This window comes from Amphibalanus amphitrite, unplaced genomic scaffold (assembly GCF_019059575.1).
Source record: "Amphibalanus amphitrite isolate SeventyFive unplaced genomic scaffold, NRLGWU_Aamphi_draft 000111F_arrow, whole genome shotgun sequence".
Lineage (NCBI taxonomy): Eukaryota > Metazoa > Arthropoda > Thecostraca > Balanomorpha > Balanidae > Amphibalanus > Amphibalanus amphitrite.
Window position 1 is genome coordinate 276,998 of NW_024881606.1, and position 26,551 is coordinate 303,548.

Here is a 26,551-nt window from a genome sequence, read left to right on the forward strand (position 1 = left end):
AGCGATGGTGGTGGTAACACGCCGATTGGACTCCAGCCGGTACACCTTGGGCGACGACTGAGCGCCCAAAAAGGGCACCACGCACACACCGGTCGGCAGCATTTTTAACCGATTTTCTTCTTCTATAGTCAGCTCCACACACTGAATATGCAGATCAAGAGAGCTCGGACTTCAACTATGCACGAGATCTCACATTCGGCGTCCACTTTCAGTAGTGTCGAAAGCCGACTACACTGGAGACCCAGCGACGCAGCCAAATATAGGGACGCAGCAACGATTCACTGTTCCCTCTAACCCGTTCAATGATTGAACAAAGTTGGAGGCATTCAAGACAGATACAAAGGAGCTCACGAACCAAACCTGGTACAGACAGACTATTGGAGTAAATAGTTCGGTCAATTAAACCTGGACCCTAACTTTCCAACACCCACCCATAGTTTCGTGAATGCATCTGTGCGACCTGTTCCAATAGCCCAGCCGGCCCGAAACAGTTGTCTATACATGTTGGTTCATCAGCGCTAGGCGATGGAGTTGCCCCATGTTTCAGGGGTTTTGACATCGTGTTATGGACAACCAGGTGTGCTAGTGAATAAACAGGGAAATTATGTGGGTAGACTCAGTAAGGAAGTCATGATATACGGGTATAACGAAGTGCTGAATCAAACCGATAACGTAAACACGGCACGATGAATTATTTTATGCATCGGTAATCGAACATAATAAGAGAGTACGAGAAAGGGAACTGAAAAAAGAAACGGTTCTAATGTACTGATCCAAGCATCCGGCACAGGAAATCGACACATGGGCAAATCCGGCCGTTTACGAATGAACCGGACATTTCGAAAGAGAAATTGCAATTGCGTAATCGCTACTGGGGCAACACATTTCATTCGAACAGTCATTGCTCTAAAAAAGTTGTCTTAGTTCTGACTAAATACAGTCTGGTCACTGGTGTATGTGCAGTGTGCACCCGTTAACAAACTGTTATCTTATATCGTTAGGTACATCGCACTCACCTCCCCGCCACCATCCTGGTCGCCGCGGCTCAGCGGAATAGGAGACGGAAACGTGTCGTCGCCCACTGAAATGGAACAGATAGACAAAATTATATTCATCACATCTTTTTGTGTGTGAGCAATGGAGCATACAGATGAGTAAACTGGAATCAGAACCAACAATGGTAAGCCAAGGTTAAATAAAAGATATATTTGAAGAAAAACAATCGTTTCTCCGCAATTTTTATCTTATACACGCCACAGCTTTTCCATATTTCTGGTGTTCGGCTAAATGTAAATCGCTGTATTTAAAACACAACAGAGCGGGTTGGCAGCTCAATCGTCGCCGTGCACTTACGGATGTTGCGTTTGCACTTGAAGTTCTCTGGGGCATCACCAGTGGGTTGGGAGAGGTCGTGTGGGCAGGTACAGACGTGCCGGCCGGTCTGCACGTCTATGGCGCAGGCAGCCTCCATCCCGCAGAGCTGCTCCGGGTTCTGACACGCCCTCTGACCGGGCGATAGCGGAACTGGGGGCGAGGGACGAGGCACGGTTAGCTCCCTGCGGGACGAGACGAGCCCAGAGAGCTACATTTATCCCATGCATTTGACCTGACCACAATCAGTTCAGCTCCGCGTTCAACGTAACTTTCACCAATGCACCAATGCGACAGAACCAATGCAAATTTGAATTGGTCGGAATTTGCATCATTAATCCCTGCTTAAAGCTGGTTTCATTAACATTAACCTCAAAGCCCATGGGACTGCCACCGGTCGACGTTGTCTGAGCTGTGATTGGCCTCTATCCGGAGGGGCCACTCGACCAGTTTCCTGCTGCATTAGTCGTGAGCATACGGCGCAGTCATCACCCACGATTGATGATAATGGTAAATGGTGTGCCCGCTCCACTGACCACAAAAAGACGCTCTTTATTAGGCTGCGGCGTCGAAGAGCTTTTTATAATATTTCTCAGGCGTCCTGTCCAAGCCTCGGTCCCGTACTTTGTCCATGGACGATTCGAGTCCACCGAAAAAATGTGGTTTTTACTTTTGCTCCAAAACTGTCTTAACATTTTTAACCCTCGCCGGCCGAGGGGGGGGGGGGGGCGGGTGCCGCCCCCCCCATAGGGTTTTTTCGCGATAGCTCCAAACACGCTGGCGATAGAGAGCTGAAACTTGGCATACCTGACCTTTGATCCAAGCCGCATCTTTTGACTTCAACCGCATTTTTGGGTCAGGTCAGGTCACTGATCTATGACGTCATAAGTGAACCTCTGCACGGTCTTCAGATGTCGCAACTTCGCAACGCCCTCACTGCCAGAGGAGATGTCACAGGGAAATGAAACTTGCAGGATCTAGTATCCATTATGAGTCTCACAACTTGTATATCTCGGATTTTTCCTAAAGGTCATATGAGGTCAGGTCATTTTCGTGACCTCACCATTATAAGTCAATGGGGAAAAATGAAAACTGCTATTCTGGCGCCGGGAACGATCTCCAACTATCTCAAGCACACAGAATCGTGATTTGATGCACTCCTTGCAAGGTCAGATGCGTCACTTTTGCAATGTTGACCTTGCGTGACGTCATTTATGACGTCATCAAGGTCATATTAGTTTTTCGTCAATAACTCTTGATCAAATTGAGCTAGCGAGTCGAGAAAGCCACCAATGGACTCAGGAAGACCTGCCGAATCGAATGATATGCGACATGACCCCTTTCGACCAACTTCGTGACCTGGGGGTGCTGACCTGACCTTGACCTGAGGTCAACATCCCAAGTTGACCTGACCCAGACAAAAAGTATATCATTCGACGCGCCTGAGCGAGGCGAACACGATGCTGCCAAAATCGCGGCTCTGCGGCCGTTTTTTGCGAAGTTATTCACCAAAAACTGAACCGTACCCTGGGGCACTTGACCTGACCTCAGAGGTCACCGGTTGACCTAGGACCTTAAAATCGGGTACCAATCTCTGCGTCTCGTAACGGCGCACACGCTCGTTTTTTCCGCGACGCGCTAGCTCCACCAGGGGCGAAACGGCGAGGGGGGGGGGGGTCGTACCCGCCCCCCCCCCCCCTCGGCCGGCGCGTATGTAGAAAACTAATAGGTCCGGCGAGGGTTAAGCTAATACGAATATTTGAACAACGCATTGCCCTGCCGGAACTGCGTTGTTTTAGTTCACAAGATACCAAAGTTTATCCTGTGAACACAATGTCGCTGAAACGAGCTATTCAGCCCACTTTGTTCGACAACAATATCGGATAATATTGGCACCCTTCAACCAGCTCTATGGACAAGGTGATAGATAGTATCCCTGTGTTATAAGTTTTTAGGGCCCGTTATAACCATCTTTTTACTAAGGTTATGAAATGGTCTAAAAATTGTAACCAAAGCGCCTCCTACAACCTGACAAATACTTCACAGCTCACCCTAACTGCGGTGCACGAATATCATCCTGCTCAGTGCTCGGCACACAGTATTGTTGAATAACATGTCACGGACAGCGACGCGTTTGCTTAGGCAGTGAATAGTACCTTCACTTGACGCCAATGACAGCGAAGACCACCTCTGTCGTAACTTTACTGTGTGTTACCTAATTGCACGTTACCCGAGGTGCTTGTGACTGAATATAATAGTGGATTGGTTACAGACGTCTGACGTTTTCAGTCGCTCAATAGACGAAAATTGTTCAGCAGTCAACAACCGGATGTTTGGTGTCTGCAGCCAATAGCCATTCAAAGTTCACTGTAGGCGATAGACGATAAACGAAAGACGCTGCTAGAATGCTGGTTGAGCTGCTATTGAAGAAAAGGAGTTCGATCCGCTACCCACATACGAGTATATTGGCCCTGATAATGACAAATCACATGCTCCGTCTGCGTCTTCTCATCACGTGCTGTCGGCGTTTGGGACCGGTGGGACTTGGTCGATGCTCCCCATTACCTAACGCAGCAACTCCGTGTCCCTATACCCGATGCCGGTGGCCATTGATGCTACACGAAATAGCCTAGTCGGTCAGGAGTTGGTTTATGCGGGATGCCGGGACATTACTGATGATACGGTGCATCTAATTAGATAATTGGGTTATAAGACCATCCAAGTTGACTTTTAAGTATCTGACAGAGGCTACGAATTCCGTGGATTCGACTGTGACTGATGTCCGTACTTACACCGCTGATAATGATAATGATAGGCAATGACACTCCCACTGACACGAGAGTGCTAATACTGCTGCCACCAGACTGACACAGGCTTGCTTCTTATTCCTACCGACATTGAAACCAGATTGGGTATTGTTCTCATAGAGCACCGATATCAACATGAATACCGACGGAGACTCTAGCATCCTCCCCTTCCCTCTCCCCCACTGACCTCCCATGAATAGTCACCTCTACCCCCCTCCCCCTCCCACTGACCTTCCGTGGTCGTAGGCGCCGTGCCGCCGTCGGTCGGCGTCGTCGTCAGCTCCGCCGAAGGCGTGGTGAACGGCACCGCCGTGGTGTAGATGCACGGCTCTCCAGGCTGGATAATGTGCGTGTCCCTCGGACATCGGCAGACGAACTGGTTGGGTCCGACCACCTCGCATCCCGCCTCGACGTTATTGCAGTAGTTGACCGGACAGGTGTTGCGCCGTCGTCGCCGATGCCAGCGCGACTGTCGAGACCGACGGCCTCCGTCTGCGAGAGGGGAGGGGGAGGTCAGCAGGAAATGCAGGGCGAGAGAGAGAGGGAGAGAGGGAGAGAGAGAGAGAGGGAGGGAGAGAGGAAGAGAGAGAGAGAGAGAGAGAGAGAGAGAGAGAGAGAGAGAGAGAGAGAGAGAGAGAGAGAGAGAGAGAGAGAGAGAGAGAGAGAGAGAGAGAGAGGGTCAGCGTGAGGTCCGGGGCGAGAGGAGAGGGAGGGGTCAGCGTGAGCTCCGCAAGGGCGAGGGGTGTAGGGTCAGTGCGAGGTCCAAGACGTGGGGATAAAGGGGGGGGGGGGTGGAGGCCGGCAAACAGGCCGAAACTTTGGATAGAGTGGTGGGAGTATGTAGAGCATTGCTTATTAAAAAATGAGGAAAGTGATGTTTTTATCAACCCACATTCGCATTTCTTTCAGTTTTCAATGTCGCTGGCTATTATATTTGCGGTCTTATATTTGCCTATAACTACCTCAACAAGAATGCAATGGTACTATTCAAAAGTTGCATTCATTATTCCACCGAACCCTCCGAACAGACTCTGCCTTGGTAATAGCGGCAACGATTAGTAGGTAAACGACGCCAAACTCAGCGAACTCAACCACCTTTAATGGAGTTCTAAAAATACGCCTCATTAACCTTTCGTGACCCGTAAAGATGCTAGGTGACCCCCAGCACCTCCTTTCCTCACCCCTCTGCCATCTCATCTTACGGTACGCCCCGCTCGCGTCGGGCCGTCGCTACTCGCTGCGCCCAGCCGAGGGGCGCGGCACGAGCACAGGACTGGGAGGGGACGGCGACGGGGACGGTGACGGGGACGGGGTACCGACAAACCCCACCTGCCGGGGACATACTCGGACCAGTGTGTGTGTGTGTCGGCGCCGTGACAAGCGCCAACTGTGGACGCTCCGGAGCGTTTGTTTGCCTTGGATGGGGACGCTGTTGTTACTTAGGCGCGACACTCGACGTTCGTACGCAGCGGCGCCGAAAGGAGCAATGCGCGGGGCACTACCGCGCGTACGTGCGTTGACTACAGAATGATGTCCCACCCCTCACAGTCTATCAGATGGCTGGCATGTTAGATTGTGCCGCTTATTACAATGTTACCTAACTGTGTCTATGATGAGCTTATTTTCACAGGAACAGACTGTGCCACTCAACATGTGTAATGCGGTACAGCCTACCATTCCAGGCAACCGATTGCCTGGGAGAAGTGAAACATCACTTTGTAGTTAAGTGTACCACCTTAGTACCGCCTATGGCCGTCGAGGTACCACCGGGATGCCGCCAGAAACCACCACCGCTGGTCATTGATCATTTCCGGGTCGCCGCCGTTGCCGACGGCGCTGCTGCAGCACCACAAAAGGATAGTGGTGTCGAAACTCCCCTGGGGGAATGACCAGGACATTGGCTGGCACGGAGAGCGACATAAAGGTGCCGTGAGGCTGACTGATGGCGTATGAAGGACATAAACTGCACACCGAATCAAAGTTGTAATACCATGAGCTACGATTTTGGGCAACAGAGTCGTTAACTTGTCCACTTGGGTGAGGATGAGCGTAAAACAATGCGATTTAACTGGCTGGATATTACTCGACAAAATCATTTCAGAACTGGTTAACCATCTTCGCAGGTAGATTCATTGTTTTTGTATCATGCGCGACAAGGTGGATTCCGTTTCATAGCCGAATCCATGCAAAACAGGCGAGTTGCATAACATACCGTAAATGATGCTTTACATAAGACGAAAAACCTTACAAGCCAAACAAATAAGCCTGTCGTATTGTGCTTGATCAATGGACCAAACGGCCGAGGTCATCCAGCCTCACTGAACCGATACACAACCCGCGCTTGGAATGAACATAAACACAGCTTTACTCCGTATTGGTATTTCGTCATGCCATGTCCCCCTCCCCCTTCTGTAACATGGGGAACGCCCCATCTCCTCAGCATGGTACTAAGAACGACCTTCTCTTCCAACCGTGACTGGTGAGCACCACGGACCGTACTCCCTCTCTCTCTCTCTCTCTCTCTCTCTCTCTCTCTCTCTCTCTCTCTCCCCCTCCCTCTCTCTCTCTCTCTCTCTCTCTCTCTCTCTCTCTCTCTCTCTCTCTCTCTCTCTCTCTCTCACCCATCTATAGGCAAGATCAATCTAGGCAATCAATCTTATGGCATAGTTTGCCATAAAAAAATAAATCTGTCCTAATTTGAAGATATTGATAAGACTAGACTAATTACTTTTGCATAAGCTAATAAAACGAGAAGTCCATCAATACCAACCTTACTTGGGAGCGAATCGATTACAATATAACTGATTTCAGCAGGATTGTTTATAAATGCTTCTGCAATCGAGCGTGACGAGCGAAAAGTCTGCAGATCCACTCAGAGCAAAAACACATTTTGTAGATGAAGTGCGTTAGAGAATACTGTATCTGGCTGCCCGCTCGTGGTCGTTATGACATGTAACACTTCTATAAACATCGTTAACGAGCTGCGAAGCATTTTGTTCAGATCATTTCACCAAGGACCATTCATAAAATACCCCTCACTCACTCACTCACTCACTCACTCACTCACTCACTCACTCACTCACTCACTCACTCACTCACTCACTCACTCACTCACTCACTCACTCACTCACTCACTCACTCACTCACTCACTCACTCACTCACTCACTCACTCACTCACTCACTCACTCTGTCTGTCTGTCTGTCTGTCTTTCTGTCTGTCTGTCTGTCTGTCTGTCTGTCTGTCTGTCCCCCCTCTCTCTCTCCTCTTCACATAAAAAGGACAAGGAACACTGAAAACCTTTAAGTTGAGACCGGGATGTAAGTGAAGATATAAATTACGGGAAACTTGATGGTTCAAAAAGTTGCCGCACGCGTTCTTGGGGAAAAAAATAGTTTTTATTGCAGACTTGTTCAGGAAGATTAAATCAATTTCATTTGAAAAACGTAGATTTTTTAAGGAGGAGCCAATTTTGACTTGAACAATGAATTGATATGTTAAACATGGCATGTTAATTTTTTGAAAATACGCTTGTTTTTCATTTTGAATTATATCTAGCGTTATAAAGTAATATCATTAACTACTCGTAAGCACAAAATATACGATGAACACGTCAGAAACTCTTGAACATAAATCAATAAGCAGCATAGGTATTCCGAAAATAGATAACTCGGTCTCATCAAGCAGCACACATTGGCGACCAAAATAAAATCAGAGGCCCATCTTTCATAGGAGGAATTACCTCCTCGGCATCATAGTCGGCCGTATATTCAGAGTCGACCCACTCTGGTGGCGTCGCCGGCGGCCGACCGGGGAATATTACCTCCCACCAACGATGCCCGCGGGTGTCTCCGGCCCGCCGACCGTAACCCGGGATCGATGGCGCCCCCGCCCCCGGCAGGTCATCGCGCCTCGTGCGTCCATGGTAACTGGCCTGGCCCCCACGCCGTGGGCAGACTGGTCATCTCTGCCACTGCATCTATGGGTCAAGTCGTCTCCTGCCGCAATTGACGCAGCTGTAGAAAGGTCATCTCTCGTCATGAGTCCATGAGCCACAGTCGCCGCCTTATAGACACCGAGCTTGTGTGATATGACGCGGTCGAGTCCCTCTGTCGCATGGCTCATTGGCACAAAGCAGGGCTACGCTCCGTCTCCAACAGTGCAAGGTGATGGTGATGGGAGTTTACAGACGTAGGGAGCGGCTGATTTCATCATCCCGGCCGTCCAGTTCTCGAGACTGACACAGTTGTCGAAGGAGCACCTCTCGGGACAGCCACTGTGTCTCTGTCAACATACCCCGGGGAGGAATTTGTAGCAGTGACGTGACAAAACTAAGATGGATGCCCTAGCTAGTGACGGGTGGTTATGTTTGTAAGGGACTGGTCAAACATGGCGGCATGAACTGGGTAGCGACCGGCTGGTTTGTGTACAATTGGTGTTCTGAGTACGGAGTAGCGTGTCGAAACCCTACCCCCCCCCCCCGGCGTCGGGGTCTTGGTTAAAATGACATCATGATGGTCTGTGTGCTTCTCTGAGTTTTCATACGTTCATACTTCATATGCCGCGCCATCTGAATTCATACTTTATTGTTACTTGCAGAAGTAACCAAGCGGATGGAAAGACCTTGCAGTAGCCTGCACAGTACAGTGAACCTGTTTGGCAAGTAAACATCGCAACGGCTACCATCAAAGGCATCTTACAAAGTCACCCACCATTATAAGCCCAATTGAAAGCACAATTGCACACGAAATCCAAATTATTTTCAATAGTTGCTTGTCTTTTTAGTACTTTTTTAACCTATATTATTGAGCTGAGTACTGTTGCAGTATTGAGTAGGGGTAAGCGGTGGAAGGCGGGCCTTAAGCGATGCTTCCAGCTTGAATCAACATTCGAGCCGACAAAAGCTCTGTGGAGTCGTCGAAAAATGGAAGGCTTTTCGCAAAGACGGACTCAAAAGACTTATCGAGAACTGCCGCAACAAGGCGATATTTGACAAGAAATAAAGATAAAATAACGTGACATTGGAGGGTGGTATAAGTTTTGAACAGCTATATTGCGTGTAGAAATTAATGTGGAAGCAAATTTCATTGTGCCTCTATCAGCTCATATTGATTAAGAACTATACACGAGCAAAAAAAGTCACTTATCCTTTTACTTGTACTATGCATCTATGTATTCACTGACATCATGAGTTTCATTGGAATGCTGCGTCCGGCAGCCCTGTCGGCCTGCAGTCTGACCGAATGACGTCACGCTTGGCCCGGCCACCACGCGGGCCTGGTCGGACACTCGGGCACCACACGGACGGCCATCGAGGCGATATGGCCTGCCTAACAGCGATGTCCACTTGGCCAGGCATGCACTGTGTCGGCGGACCCAGGGTCGAGCTGAGAGCCGGCAGTGCTCCGGTAATCCACCAGACTGGGGAAAAATCGCAGGCTTAGTGCCGTCCCCCAGCAGACTGAAGCCGCCAGGGGCCTGTGACCAGCGGGTGATGTCATGAAGCTTGGAAGTATTTTACATTAACCCTCGCCGGCACAGGCCATTTTGAGTCCTTCGACGGCACAAGGGGGGGGGGGGGGGGTTGGTACGACCCCCCTCGCGTTTGGCCCCTGATCGAGCTAGAGCTTCGCGGAAAAAACGAGCGTGTTGCCCGTCACGAGAGGAAGCCGATGATACCCAATTTTAAGGTCCTAGGTCATCGGGTGACCTTCCAGGTCAGGTCAATGACCCGAAAACCGGGAAAATCGGGACCTGTTAGAAAGTCGTAAAGTGTGGCTGCTATGTGGTTTTCCGGGGTGCTGATCACGAATATCGTTTTAGTTTTGATCATAGATGATGTCTTTAAGCATTTAGACCAGGTCGGGTCAGGTCAGGTCAGGTCAACCGGTAGGGGTTGTGACGGGTATTCGTAATACGTGTCAAACGCCTCGGACAGCTTCGTAACATGTTACGAAGGCACCAAAACTACTTCGTAAATGTTCAAATGGTTGCTAAATTCGAATTCAGCTCCAAAAACTAGCCTAGAAACATGTAAAACTCGAAAAAGTGAACCGAGGTCACCCGAGGTCACCAAAGGTCAATGACCTGACCTGACCTTCAGGTGACCTTGACACCCACCGTAATGCATGGGAGCAACATCAAGTCACATGTTTGAACGTTTGAAACCACGAAAAGCTTGCAAACGCGCGGCTAATGCGAGCCGACATGCGCCGAACCGCGATTTCGGCCAAACATGGTCACAGAAAATAGGTCACAGGTCAAAGTTCATTGGGGTCAGGGTCATGAAATTTTCAGGGTAGGTGTAAAATTGATCAATGTGAGGGTACTGAAAGTTTCGTCGCGATCGGCCGCTTTTTACGCGAGTTATTTGCGAAAATTCTTAGTGGGGGTTGCATCAACCCCCCCCCCCCCTGTGCCGGCGAAGGTTAAGGTGGTTCTCGTCCTAGGAATCTACGTTTTCTAGAAGTGGGTGTTTTTTTATAATTGGAGGGCATATTATGCGCCAGTTGTATGTTTTCGTTTGGTTTGAATTTTACTGTATTTTAATACCCCTACTACGGCAAAGATATAGCATCGTATGGTCTCATCCGCAATCTCTTTATGAAACCATTTGGGTGTGAAATACAGCCAAATTGGTAGAAATCTGCGTCAGCCGTAGTCTACAGCTTTTATAAAATCGGCCGCTGGAGGCGCCCCTGCTGTGCCGAGGGAGGGGACGGGGAGGGGTGCACTGGCGTAAACGATCGCCTCCCATCTGGAGGGCGGCGGTACTCGCTGTGAATCCGACACCGCGCTGAAATGCACACCTCGGCAACCGACCCGGCCGGGCAGTCAGGTGGCTGACACCGTTTAGGTGACCACGTCAAGTCACCATAGGTACTCAAATACTCATGGGTGCGGGCACCGAAGTCTGGTGTCAATTGGAGTAAACAATCGACAACACGGACTTAACTAGCCCCCAAGAGTACGGACTTACAACGTACAATTGGGAAAACATTGTCGTCGAACGCGTGAATAATTCATCTTCTCGGATTCTATTCCGAGGGAATTGGCCTCAATTCCTAGATGTCAAGTTGAACTGACATAATGTATTGTTGAATCCTCAGAATAATAGGATTCGCAATTCATGAAGCCACAAAGGTTAGCTGACAAAGTTTTAAATCTAATTTGGTACTTTATTATAAATCATATTAAAGTGAGTCTATTGAAACTGACTTATAATCCTTAATCAAATCAACGGCTTTGGTACAATTAGCGCTGCTTTAATGCTGAGATGATAGCTCAAATCTCTACTTGCCGGTTAACTGCCAAGCCGAAATAGGGCAAAGTCACATTTTCAATCTAGCATTGATGATGATAGAGTGATTGCAATAATTTGCAATTGACGCAATCTCGAGTTTTCTTCGTTCAAGGCTTCTTTTCCCAAAAAAACTTGCAATAAGCACTTTGTATTTGCATCATTGTATTTGAAGCTAATAAGCACTGGCATTCATCTGTCCTAAAAGAAAATGCAGCGGCTTTTTGAATATTCAGTACTTACCTATACCTAATTTCTTTTAAATGGCCAGCTCACACAGAAAATCTATATACCAAACATGTATACTACCCACAGGTGAGACTGTAGAGCGTGAGGTGTGAGAAGTAGAATCGTAAGGTGAAAAATATATTAAGCTAGTTATCGCAAAAGACGTCTTCCAAATTTATCGGACCGGCCACGTGACAGACCCGTCCTATCGGTCATGTGACAGAAAATGGCTGCTGCCCCGTGACCTGGTGCCTGGCTGTACGGCTGTACGCCCTCGCTGCGTATCGCGTTTACACCAGGCGCAGGCGCCAGGCGCTCTGGACGGGCCCTGTTTGACAATAGTTTCCATTACATGACACGTGTCACAGTGCCTGCGTCCATGTGCTGACACAGTGGGGTCACAGGTCCCTCTGCCAGCACAGGAAACGCCACGCGTCGAGGCTGGAGATGGCAGCGACAAGCAGTGGGAGGGAATTATTGTAATAATAACAAAAGCAGCAGCTCCGCATCTCCGAAGTGGAGCGCAAGGGAATGGTCTTCAGCTCCTGGCTTTATCTCACACTAAAGTTGAAAACGAATTTCATTCCCGAGAGTGTGTGATATGAAGCTAAACTTCTGCCCACAGCATAATCAGCTCATGATATATTGCCCTGAGCATCCGAGGCCCAGCATCAGGCATTAACTGGGGCCGCAGTTAAATTAGAATTGTTACAGCATTTGCTCGATGATGTGGGCCCCACAATAAGGCTGTCATTTGCAGCTGAAAAGGCGCTTAAATTATGACGGTTATCATCTTCCCATTAGGTCCAACTTATGTCCTAATCAAGTTATATTTTAGTCATGAATTACTGACACGCTGACACGCTGTAAAACGCTAAAACTGACACAGAAACGTTATGCCTGTTCAGTACGATGTGCAAAAGTAAATATAAGATATTTTATTACATGGGCACCTTGCTTTTGGGACTATAAAGCTATGTTCATATGCTTTTAATCATTTGGTGTTCAGTATTCGTGACATAACTTTAATTTTGTGGCAAGTTTTCACATTACGTCAAATGCTAGAAAATAATCAAGAAGCATGAAAATATTATTTTAAAAAAAGCCAAAGCATCATAATAACTCTCGTCGCCACGAGCCCTTCAATCAAAAATGCTATATGCTTTTGATAACGTAGTTATGTGCCTTCTAAAAATATCATAATAAACCGGCATCCACAGCACAGTCGCTGCTCAATTCCATCGGGGACGTCCTGTTGGTGTCCGCCATCTTAGCGTCTATGCACAGCCGAGAGAAGTGCACAGTGCAGTGCAGCGTACGGTGCACACGGGACCACCCACCCCGCCAGCGGTGCTCAGATATCAGCTGTTTATGTTGCGTGTCCTACTCTTCAAATAACCCCATCAGACCGGCTTCTGATGTGCGATAACCCATGGCCAGTAGTTAGTTGAAATATGAGGAACACGCAGGTCGCTATGCGAAGCATGTGAGACCACCTATACGACTGCGGATGTGGTCCCATGTTTTTTCTACTTTGCACCTCTGCAGCTTCGTGTTGTACGTAGATGTGGTCCCGTAAATTATATAGATTGCATCTCTGCGACGCCGAGAGCGTGTGGTTGTCTGTCGTCTAATTTTCACACCTTGGGCGACGAACTGCCAGCCACTTTACACCTCTTGGACTATGAGCGGAGGCCTGCCTGCCGTCCGATTTGCACCTCTCGGGCGTCGGGTAGAACCACACCTCAAGCGTGGTTCTACCTCCACGTCTAATTTGCACCTCTCGAGCATCGATCGTGGGCCTGCCTGAGCCGTACAATTTGCACCTCTCGAGCGTCGATCGTGGGCCTGCCTGAGCCGTCCAATTTGCATCTTTGCGACTGGCCAGTGTCCATCCGCAGACATCCACGCCGCCTCGGCCCCTCCGCTGGCCAGTGCTCTGTTTATGCCATACAAACAAACTGATCCACCGGCCAGCCTCGGCGACAGGACGGCCGGCCGAGGTTTTTACCGCAGCCTTCACGCGCTCTTCAGAGGGGCCAGACGGACAGTCACGGTGGGGCAGCGGTGAGCCGCAGTGGGTGGGTCACAGTGGGCTATAGTGGGCCGCTGTGGGTCACAGTGGGTCATTATGAGACTGTGACACCGCTGTGGGCCACAGGGAAAGGGGACCGCGGAGATTTCTACGGGCTGCGTTGGCTGATATTTTTGTCAAGATCAGTTAGGCCCTTTCGGGCTACTGAGACCATTTCAGGAGCGAGGGGTACACATCATTAGAGGCACGCATTGGTCTGGGCTGTCACCTTGATGCGCCACTGTGGCTACGCCCGTTCCGAGAGACAGGTCACCCATCCGGCGCTAATGGTCACCCCACCGCACGTGAGTCTGCTCCTGAGGAGCTACTTCCGTCGGATAATGGTGACAGGCCAGCCTAGAACAGGGGTTGGTCGTGAGGAGGAGGATAAGTGTATTTTCAAGATACATAGGAGGGATCGTAGGTTTACAGTTGGCGGCTGCGTGTCACGGGGAAATAAGTAACGAAGTGTCAGCTGGGAAACCATGGATCATTGCAGTGGGTAGCCGAAGAGCGCTGTTTTCCGTGCCTCCAACGAGAGGATATAGTATCAAACGGTGCCACGTGAGCCAGGTTTTCAGAGATGCGTTAGAGGATGGCAAGGCAGCGACGAAATGCGCACATTTACATGGTCATGAGTAGCCTTAACGTCTCTCCTGGGACCTGGGAGAGTGATAGCGAATTACAACTTCTCTCGCTAGCACAGAGAACCTCTAACCGCGGCCTTGCCACGCAGCCATGCGTGACCGCCCAACTCCCCACACGCTTGTGCCCCAGGGGAGATCAGTCATTCCTGACAGGAGTCTGGTGTCGCTGAGAGCACCGCCAAGTCTGAGCAGCTCAGTCGTATACCGTGCCGGACTCCGACGCAACTTTCAGCGGACATAGGGCTCAACGGAACACGTCCCAGATTAGACTTTCCGGAATGTTTGCCGTGAGCTGAGCGCTGCGAAATGACCGGTCGTAGAGCTTCTGTGTGAGAGGCTGACGAAACCCAGCGCAGCCATCGCTACTCCCCGCGGAATGATTTGATGAGATACGGGGGTCAGCAGCGGATTGGCAGCGCCAAATGAAACACAGTGGCGGATCAGAGCGATATTGGGCTGTGTAGTCAGATTAGTGAATCAAACTGGGCACCTGAGCTTTCCGGTTTTGGTGACCGATTGAAGCATACATTGATTACTGATTAGGGTATATAAATGCCAGCATGCTTAGAATTACGTGGGTGCGTGTTTTTATTCATGAAGTTTGTTCTTCAGTCAGGATCTTTAATGTCTTTTAACTTCGGGAGGACCCACTGCTTTCATCCTTCACGAAACGCTAGGTGCTGGAAAGACGCTAGTTACCACAAACAACACAGGTTACTTGTAACGAATCCACGACATATATAAAATGACGATGATAACTCAATTACATATAACACAATGAATAGTATAATAATATAATATAAGAACACAATAACATAGTAACATAGTTACAAAAACAAAGCAAAACAAAATGCATTTTGTGACAGATTTTTTGTCGCATTCTCTATCTCATATAGATCAACTGTATGTTTCGAAAGCTGTCTTTTACAAAAAAAAAACTTAAATTATTACCGTCATTTTATAACAAGGGTTACGCATTCAATCGATACGCGCTTGAGTAAAATGAGCTGAAAGGCACCATCTGGTTGGTTGATTGGTTGATTATTATATTTGGTGCTGAATTGTTGTCTGCGCTCCCCGTCTGGCACCTATCTGGTCAGCAGCTTGCTGTACGAGCAGTGACCGAACATCTAGGTGTCACATTGTCAGCGGATCTAGCCGGGTCACTTCATGTACAGTACCGTGTTAGTCGGGCTCGTGGAGCATTCTACGGACTGACTCCTGCTGGAATGCTCAGTGACTGCCTGTCGCCTTCAGATAAAGTCTTTCTTTGGAAAACTGTGGTCATCCCTGCCCTAACTTTCGGATGTCAAACAGTCCCCCTTCGCTCGTGTGATGTTGACGATCTGGATGGCCTGCAATCTCGGTGCATAAAAGCTGCCCTCGGATTATCTAAATACGCTCATCATTCTGCTTTGCTTGTAGCTTTAGGTATCCCGAGAATACATGAACGGCTCAGACGAGCGGTGCTGCTAGCCTTATCGGGTATATTCCGAAGCCACCAACACCGACTGAAACACATTATGCTACGAGAGCTGGCTGTTTTAGCTACCGAGCCTAGACAATTGCACGGAACATTTCTGGACCTGGCATACAAACTGTTAAACTGTTCTTTTCAAAACGTGCTTGATGCTGTGAGGGGTCATGTGGATCATAGCTTCATAGGCAGCGCGATCGACAGCGACGGTGTAGTAGATTCGCTCAGATTCCTTTTAAATTCCAGCCAGACAGTGATGTCCCGTCGTCTCGTGAGGCTTCTGTGCTCATAGGGTTTTTTTTCACAAATGTGTTGACTTGTTAATGTGCTTTGCAATTGCGTTTTAGTGTTGTGTTCATCGTCTTACATGCAGTATCTGTACTGCTGGTGTGTTTATTGGAAAGTGCAATGTGTATGTGTATTGTCTGAAAAAGACGCATAATAAATTGATGATGATGATGATAGTCTCCTTCCCTCTCCATCAGCAATGCACTGCTACCCACGACACTGGGAACGTGCGTCGTGCAAAGATCTTCAACGCTTCCATAAATATACGCGTAATGAAACAGGCTAGCGGCATTCATTTAAGAGTTCTTCTAAACGATTGTGGTTAATTTGATCCACCAGAGCTCACTTTTTGCTATCAGCTGGCAAAGCGGCCGATAAACACATGCGTGTCAAGCCCGTTCAATGAAATAGGAAGCTGATCTTAAACGCAAACAACTGAATGGGCTATACAAGACATACAAGGAGAGTCCCTTTTGATACTTACTACTAACGGAGTGAGCGGTTAATCGCTAACCAGTGCCATGATTCATAAGTATGACAGTCGCTTTGTCTCGCGTATGTCCAATGTCCATAAAGTGCAAGTGATAAACTATAGACTGAGCATCCGAAATGGTGTGTTGGGTCAGCCACGGCTGCGTCAATTGTCATTTACGAGTAAGTCAGCAGTAAAATCGAAAATCACTTCATTCGTTTTTGCTGAAAAATTGCAGTCATTAGACCAGCTAGCTGTTGTTCATACGCACTACTAAATTGTCACAAAACCCTAGTGTACCATCAAAGGCACTTCACAAAATATCACATCCACATTTACCCATCTTTGACCTTCAAATAACCGAAAGCATCACGCCCCAGTTTCATGATCCTTTTCCATGGCCACTGCAGAGCGCGGGGCGCCGACCGAGACGGTCGCACCGGCCGAAATGTCACTTAGATGCAGCCGGGACACCAGCCAGCAGGCGACAATCGCCGAGCAGTCGATAGCTCGCCAGGCAGCGACAAAAGGTCTCAGCGTGTGTGGCGCAAAGAAGATGACGATGGAAAAGGCGGCTTCACTAATAGGCTAAATACTAGATAGGTAACGGATAAGTGCTTGTAACTTCAAATGCGTCTGGAGTATATCACGCCTATTTTGAAGCTGTCTGCGTTGAGTCTGTTGTTTTGCTAGCTCTGAATTACAGACCACAGCCCACATACTCACACTGACGCAGCTGTGTGGCAACACATCCTCACATACAAGTGCACAACGACCAAGAAGCTGTGGGGTAGGTGCCGCAGTTTACACCATGTCTGCATTAAAGAACACGTCCATTGCTTTAAATTGTAGGTAGGTATTAGGTAAGTACCGGCGCAGTGCAGGTGACTGAGAACTGTAGATTTTACCTTTGGACGAATCTCGAACACGGTGCCGTCCCGGCTTGGGCGGCATCTTTGCTGACTTCTTGAGTGCTTCTTTATGACCTCAGGTAACTCTCTGCTGGGGGCTCGCTGTCCCAGGGTTATACCAGCTCCATATTCTGAAAAGGCGGGAGATACGAAACGTTTGTAAAATGTGTACATGAATTTGTGAAATCCCGAGGGGTTCCAATCAAATAAATGCTTTCTCGGTTTTCTGCTCCTGCACACAGAAAAATATTGACACCGTTAGCGGTGTAATTGCACAGTACATATCTGAGCACTTGAGGAAAGTTAATTTAGTCCCTTCCCCGCTTAGATTACTCGCGCTTCTAAATGAACACCAGGAAGAAGGTAATAGAACACTGTTAGGAGGGTTGGGTGTTTTGCTACATATAGTAAAACACCCAACCCTCGTAACAGTGTTCTATTACCTTCTTCCTGGTGTTCATTTAGAAGCGCGAGTAATTTAAGCGGGGAAGGGACTAAATTAACTTTCCTCAAGTGCTCAGATATGTACTGTGCAATTACACCGCTAACGGTGTCAATATTTTTCTGTGTGTGTTGTATGTGACCGTAGTTACTATAGCGGAGCCGAGGGGGCTGTGTTATTTCGCCACTGTCCTTGACGCCATGCTGTCTATGACGTTTCTCTCGCCAGCATTTTCTCCGAAATAGTCGCACAAGAAGGGCAAACACTGAGACCAAGCAGTCAGCAGTACACCAATGCTCACAAAGAGATGTCATCGTATCATATCACATCTAGATCGACTTAGTACCAATGAACTTTACGGCTGTCTGGACATACAAAAACCCGATAAAAGATTACGCTAAATCTGAGCCTGATCCTTCTCTCTAATGTGATATGACATTCTGTATTTTCACGAGCAAGGGCACACATGAGTCTGGTTTTTGTGAGCACTGAGCTCAGATCGGAGCAAACAACTCTTGGAACGGGATAAGGTCAGATGAATAAAACTTATGTAATGAAATTGAGGATGTCACTGCCATAGAATCTTCCGTGCGTGCTCCATGTGTGGCTTGGAGCTCAGTTCCAGCCGTTGGACCATATAACTCGTATACCTTATACTGAAGCGGCGGCTGCGTTTGTAAAAAAGACGCCGTCTCGCTTACAACGACTACATATCGTTTAGTTCGTTTACAAAGCTGCACAGCGACAGTTTCGTATCGCGTCATTACTGTTCTCTTATTATGAACAACAGCGGGGGTCGTTCACGACCAGGTCAGGTCGAGCATGGGGCGACCACGCAGACAGGCTACAAACACATCCTCTAGCAGAGAGGAACATTAATCCCTCGAATCACGTGAGTGTTTATTTGAGTGTACGCTCTCTGAGGGAGCTCGTTACGTGGCTGCACTTCTCGGCAGTGGGCTGGTCTTTTCCACTTGACCATAAACAATGACACGCTCTCGCTATGCTGCCTTCAGAGACATCGCAGGTCTGTAAAACAGGCTGAAGAGTAGGACGGACTGGCCTGGTGGGTATATCATTTATAGCTGAGCTAGACGGCGGGTGTACTCGATAGGTGACGAGGCAGTCCATCGGAACAATAGCTTTTACTGAGTGATGGCTGAATGTGATATCCCTTCGACTGATGCACGACCCATGGCCTGTTGGCCAGAATCACAGGGTTCAATATCCGAAAGGTACCTCAGAGTTTGTGCCCTACAAAAATGAGATGCGAGACACATGCATAATGTTCTTTCCTGAAATCACAAACGTCCCTCAAGTTATCTCGCGCCCCACTGGGGTCTGCGTATAACACGCCCTACTGGGGGGGGGGCTATTCATAGCCCCCTCCTAACTCCGAAACTGCTGGGCCGATCGTCAAAATTCAAACGGTGTCTGATAGCCCCGGAAAAACTGTCGAGCGAAACCTAATTTCATTGACCTCGATGTCACCGATGACGTCACAGGTCAGGTCAAAGTAAAAAATATTAGCATTTTGGCTTGTTCACGTTTTGGGCTCTGCCCGCCATCTTACAAGTCAGATCAGGCTCATTTTTGGTTCACACACTCGTGAACAGATGCTCTAGAGACCCTGAGGGTACCAAACTTGTACTTTGATTTTCAGGTCAAGGTCAGGTCATCTCAGGTCACGAAAATATTATATCATGCGTCGGTCACGTGACACATGTTTTATGTGTCTATTTAGGCCAAAGATTTCGAATTTGATGTCGTCTGTGTCATTCGAGGTCATTTTGAGTCGAATTTAGCTTAGGTCAGGTCACTTTCAGGTCAAAAAAGGTCAAATTTTGAAGTTAAAAGTTTTCAACAAAAAAGGTGTCTATTGAATGCAGTTTGAGCTCAGGAACACGATGGTGCTATTTATATTGGCGTACGACGTCAAGTACGGGCTAAAAATTGATTTGAAAAATTAAAAATTGTGATTTTTTTGCAATAATGCGTATAACTTGGCCATTTTTGAAGATACTTAGCTAAAACTTGCTAGAGTTAGTCATAATTATGTGTTCATATTCCGGTTTTTCGAAAAATCAAAAACGTTTTGAAAAAAATGTAAAAATATAAGTTTTGAATTTTATTATACCAAATTTTCGAAATTTTCAAAATTTCGAAAATCCGAGATAGCAGTTTGATAGCGCAGTCTATTCTGAGTCCTCTAATGCAAAGAAATTGGATCTAGCTTAAAAACTGAGCTCTTGGGAGCGATTGCCGTGGTTCAATGTTTTGCGTCGAAATCGGCCGAACATGACGTCACTCTGACGTCATTTCCGGCCGACCTATGGTAGCTACGAAGTTCAAATTTTGACACAAGGTGTCAAATAGATGCAGCCGAAGGTACTGAAAGTTTAGCGTCGATACGTTAAGGGGTTTGGAAGTTATTGCAGAAAAAACGGGAGGAGGGGCTATAAATAGCCCCCCCCCCCAGTGGGGCGCGGGTTATGCACTCCTGTCTCCATTATCAGTAAACACTTTCTGATTCACAAAGAAAAAGTGTGGAAGACCATTGGCCCATCATCACTCGGCATTGCAAAAACGCTTATGAAAAGCCTATCAGTAACAGGTAACGCATAACTATGATCAAAGATTCAGAAAGAGAGCATGGCAACGCGGCACCATGTCACACACGTAACATTTGCAGTGGTTGAGAGTTAAGCACGATAGTTATAATCCAGGACGTGACTATTCATTTACTACCAAATGTATATGTCCCAATGACATTTGTGACACAGACCACACGTCTTTTGCACGGATCAGTGCCACTGTTTGAATGCCGCAGAACCGTTGGTGTTGTGAATTTTGATGGCCTCACTCGTCGCACTGTCAGGAGGGTGTGTATAAATGTCTATACGTCTAAGGAGCGTCTCCTGCTGCAGCTCGAGGAACGCGGCCGGCACATGAGGTCAGCCCGGTCACCATCGGAATGTTACCAGGCATAGAGATGACAAACGGCGACAGAATCCAGCCGCTTGACTGCGTAAACGGCCGAATGATGCCCATAAAATAACGCACCGCCGCGAAGGTGGCTATCGTTTCACGGCCATTGGTCGCCTATATTCGAGCTTTTGATGAAGTACGACTTCATCCTCTGTGTACCTACGTGCGGTGAAGTTCAGCGTCTGATCACTTACGACGATTATTTGATGATTCTTGTTGAATCTTTCACCTCTAGCATCAACATTCAACATCATGCCATCTGCTTTTCTGCAATGGTTGTGGAATGGTGAATGTATATATTTCCAGCGTAACATGTCCCAGGAAGCAGCGCATGATTACAGACTTTCATTTTTACAATGCTTATATTGATTGTCCCGACAGGACCACCAGACGCCCAGAACCAACGATGGACTTTTTGAGGTCACTGAAAGGCCGGTGACTTAACACATACGAATCAGTCTACGATGGACTGATGACTGCGATGTTGTCGCCATGAGGTACAGAAAGGTGTTATCATCATGTTTGTTTTGCGTTAACCGGCTAGCTTTTGACATCAAGAGGCATCACAGTCTTCGGATTTGTCACAATATCATTGAGCCTAGCCGTGCTCCCTGATGTCAAGGCAGTGGCAACAGAGCAGAAATACCGCCATCTTTCCCAACCATTACCTTCAGCGAACAAGTCCAGATTCTCGCACAGATTAACTGTATCTGACCGATGCTCTGGCCGTAGCTGGTTATCTTGCAGCGCGAGTGGTGGCGAGTCCAGCCGAGCTTGGCTGCACGCCGGGCTGCAGTCGCGCTCGACTGAGAGGGAGTGCCTGCTGAGCCTCTACCACTACCGGTATAACTGGAGGCAGTGGCTGCCCCGTGCAAATCTGGGTCACCCGCAACCGACTACGGAATACGGGTCACGGTAAAATATGAAGGGCACGACTAGAGGTGGCTCAAAAGCTATGTATATTTGGATGGCAGGAGCAGAAAATGAGCTGCGAACTGCATGACAAGCAATTTTGGGGAATATTTCGCTTTGGAAATATGCATGCCAACTACAAATGTACGGTTTTGATGGTTCGGGTTTTGTGTGTATTAAAGGTAGTGTGCCACCTTTGAAAGATTTCCCATTTTATTTTTTCTAGGATAAGAAGCTTCTGTTTTTACCTAATATCGCAAAAAAATCAAAAATGGGCCTGGAATAGTGCCTTTTTTGCCTAAAAGTTTATCGGTTTTTCGATATGTATAACAACTGTAGTGGGCTGACCTGCAAACAGGCGTCGGCAACAATCGCGAATGCGGCGCACATGTGACAATAAGCAAAGGTCATTATAGAGTTACGACGTACGGGAATGAGTTATCAGCTGTCTAATCGTAGACAACACAATGTCGAGCCTTAAACTGTAAGCCTGTATTGGTATTGTTTCTTTTATTTGGCTGTCGAACATTAATTATGGTTTGAAATGTGATTTTATGTAAAATAATTGATATGAAAAAGCCGTCTCTTAAGTTATGACCCCATTTCACCACACGCAAGTGGCAGAAATGACAATGATCAGCTGACGCATTTTTCTTGGCCGAAGTCAGAGCGCGCGGCCCGACGCACCACCACCGCACCACAAAGTATGAGCAGAAGCCGCGCCCAAAGCCAGGGCACCGGTAACGTGAGGTAGCCGAGTCGGGGCAGCGTGCGCTGACCCAAGCCGGGGCCGCAGCTTTGGGCGCGGTCTACCGTATCCCCGCGGGCAGCCCCGGGCTATCACATGACACCAGGAGGACGCGCGGCCCCGGCTTGGGTCAGCGCACGCTGCCCCGACTCGGCTACCTCACGTTACCGGGGCCCTGGCTTTGGGCGCGGTCTACCGCACCACCTAACAGGCGTGTTCGAAACCGCAGGAGATGATGATGAACGGGTTTATCAAAACTTGATTGGATGAGCATATCGGTAATAGCGATTTCAGTGTGTGCATTTATTGTTCATAGTGGTGTGAAATGTGGTTGGGGTACGACCGACAACCCGTCGGGGCGAAGTTCGCACTGGGGTACTCAAAATTTGAAGAATTTAAGACGTTTCCATGAGTTTTGAGGGTATGGATAAGTTCTAAAAATCCGGTTCTCCTTATCTCAGTCGGGGAAACTGTGGTCAAATCTTCCATTTTTAGAAAGCCTTCCATTTTTGGAAGGATTTTCTATATATGGGTACGCACCTTCCAAAAATGGGTACGCTGACGACGTCATCGTACCCAAATATAGAAAATGTTGCGCATATGTTGGAACTTACCGATTTCCGCCGAACATGAGGCAAATGCGACTATCGCCCCTGGTCGCTTTCTATTCGCCATAGTGAAGTGTCCATAATCTAGCGTGGATGCCTAAATCCTAGCGTGGATGTATTTTAGGTAATTTTTCAAAGTAATGAGTCGTGGAAAATTGACAAAAATTTACCGACAAACGATGGTTTTATAAGACTTTATCAAACATTTTGTAAGCAAAAAGCATCAAAAACGAAAAGTAAATATCCTTAAAAGTACTTTAGTGACGGGCCATGCTTGTTCGATACCGCCGACTTTATTTACAGTGCGGAATTGTCTGGACAGAGTGCGGAGGTTTCGGGAGTGTAGTGGCGAGTAAAACTTGTATTTGTTGCCGTTTTCTGCATTTATTAGCATATTGTGTGGTTGATTTCAATTTTTTAAGGCTTTTGCCAAACATTTGGGTGGAGGTCTCGTCATTTTTCAATGTTTTTTTCCGGAATATGGGACGAACTAAATAGGCGTTGCTGCGCCGTTTTTCGTGTTACTTTCTATCGAAGGAGCATGAATCTTCAATTTATATGAGGAATAGTAAGTTTAATTTAAACCATTTTTTTGTCAGGGCTATAGCTGTGTTCCTCCTGGTTGGTTATTGACCAGCTGTTTTCTCTTCTGAATTTCTATGTGTCCTCTAGAAGTAGAAAAAGAGAGCAGTGCGCCAGGACACCATGCTATTATATCACTATGTACATTGACATAGCATGCCTGTATTACCAACACTAGCACTGCTGCTTCTCCTTATATCAATGATCATAAATGGCAAAATCAACTATTAATGTTACACATTTAAAAAGGCCGTAACTTAAATCAAAGAATGTGAATCACAGTTGGGAACACTGAGATTAGACCTTCCAATTTTGGAAGCCTTCCATTTTTGGAAAATGCATACCCATTTATGGAAGGTCCTTCCAAAAATGGAAGGCTTCCAAAAATAGAAGATTTGACCACAGTTTCCCCCACTGATCTGGGCCATTAATTCCATACGGTCCAGGAAAGCTGGCACACTACCTTTAACTGCCGCGTGATCTATTTATCAAACGGACATTAACCCTCGCCCATGTAGGGGGGGTTGGTGCAACCCCCCCCCTGAGGTTTTTCGGAAATAGTGTAAAAACGGCGGCGCGCAGCGCCGCCAAATTTTGGGTACCTTATGGGGCAAACCTTGCGCATCTTTTGATAAAAAAAATTTGACCGGGTCATGTCAGGTCACGGAGTTATGACGTCACAAAGGGAACAGCCTCCGGCCGGATTTTCACAAACTGAGTGCCAACGCCCGAGGTTTCCTGCCGGTGGTACGGAGATCGGTTGATGGATCGTGATGAAACTTCCCATGCGTGTTGGGGCAAGTATTGGCTATCATATGGTATAAGAAACTTGACCGGGTCAGGTCAGGTCACGGAGCTATGACGTCACAAGAGGAACAGCGTCCGGTACTATTTTTGAAAAGCGCCCGAACCACTATTTTGCTAATTCTTGTCACCTCAATGGGAATATGCAGCAATATTAGCTTCTATAGGGAGCAAATGGACCTCCCAAATCCAAAAATACAATCAGATTTCAAAAATTTAAATTTTGATTTTTCGAATTTCTGCCGCCGACTGTGACCTTGCCGACTTCCGGGCGCTCCCAACGCGCCATTTTTAGAGCTAGGGAAACGAAATACATACCAAACGATAGAGAATTGATCAAGGAACACGAAAGTGAAGGTTTCAAGTCGATATCTCCCACCGTTTTGCCGCAATCGCCGCGGAAAGTTGAAAAAGTCTATTTTTCCCGTAAATTTGACCTTTGACCGGTCAAAAGTAGGTCAAATGTTGACCTAGGACCAAAAAACATACCACCAATCGCGAGATCTCGGCGAGAGCAATCCGTTGGTCTTTTCTGCTAAGCTCCGTTTTCAAACGCCAAGGGGGGGGGTCGCACCAACCCCTGCATGGGCGAAGGTGGCAGATCGCCGTTTACGGGCGAGGGTTAAAATTTCAATATGGTTAGTTTTCATTTTCATCGCTATTCCTTATGACTTGCCATGATTGTTATGCCGAATTTGGTATTTGCCTCCGGCACTGCTTTTTTGTTTAAAAGTAACAATGGAAGGGAAAAAGTATAATGGAATGTATAGCGACAGAGTATATGGCGATGCTGACTACATAATTCTTGGAAGGTTTGGCGCAAACATTTTCCTCCCGCCGAGCCTTTTAACTTGGATCATTTATAGAGCTTGGCATCATAAAACTGCACAGAGAAAGAGGGAGGGAGGGAAAGAGAGAGAGACAGAGAGGAGATAAAGAAGACAGAGGAATGAGAACTTGCGTGAACTTCGTCTTGCTAATCTGCTAGTTAAAATACTTTGTCCTCGTACAATTGCGGACAGATAATTCAGTTTTTAGTCCACTCTGCTCATTTAACGCATCAGTGAGCTTCTGTATTTGTGTCGGAAACAGAGCCCCCAAACTTGAACTATGAAGTGATCTTATGAAGTCTTAACGGTGCATTTCGCCAGGGATTAAACCAAAATGTTGTTGGTGAAAGGTAATCTTCTTGCGTATGATCTGCACCTACATAACATGAGTTTGTTCTGTCGGAAAACAGCTGCAATTGGGTGACACACACAAAAACCGTCGATATGTGCTTAGTGCTGTACAGTATGTATAACAATCTACTACATGACATACGGCTGACAAGAAAAATTGGGATTTTAAGGTTAATGAAGATTGAAGAGTGCGGCCTATGTTCTATCGCATAATTTATCATAGCCAGAGCTGAGACCCTTGGGTCTACCAGGTGTGCTACTCTTTCCAGAACGGCTTCAATTAGTTAGCATTCACAGAAATGCAGCTATTGGCCGCTGCGATTGCCCATCACTGAAGCGGCTGGTCAAATATCCATATGATCTCTGACACAGGAAATGAGGACAGTTTTAGCCAGTTTTAGCTGCCAGAAATGAGAAATTACAGCAGGCTGCTGCACTTCGATGTTCTGATGACAGTTGCTATAAATTCAATTTATACCTTTCGTGTATTTTTATGTATGCTACTTTTTCTATATGTTGATTCGCCCCATCATTTCAATACTTTAAGGTTTAGCACATTTACGAATGGATGCAAGGAAAGGGTAGTAAAAAACTCATTAAGGAATAAATGCTATTCCACTTGAATTTATATGGTACCAGACAACACATATGAGCATTCGTGATGCTCCCACAGTACAGTACGACAGGGCAAGGTGCAACCGGGTCCGGAACT

General features: G+C 47.4%; 1 protein-coding gene across 1 annotated transcript in view; it reads right to left on the reverse strand.

Moving 5' to 3' along the window:
- The window catches only part of LOC122381012 (muscle, skeletal receptor tyrosine-protein kinase-like), a 45,796-nt gene that overhangs the window by 13,497 nt on the left and 5,748 nt on the right, over positions 1-26,551 (reverse strand). The window contains exons 2-5 of the mRNA XM_043364687.1: positions 17,572-17,705; positions 4,410-4,670; positions 1,354-1,524; positions 1,017-1,081 (exon numbers count right to left, since the gene is read on the reverse strand). Of these exons, the coding sequence (XP_043220622.1) occupies positions 1,017-1,081; positions 1,354-1,524; positions 4,410-4,670; positions 17,572-17,617 (543 nt within the window). The 5' untranslated portion in view covers positions 17,618-17,705. The remainder of the gene's footprint in view (positions 1-1,016; positions 1,082-1,353; positions 1,525-4,409; positions 4,671-17,571; positions 17,706-26,551) is intronic.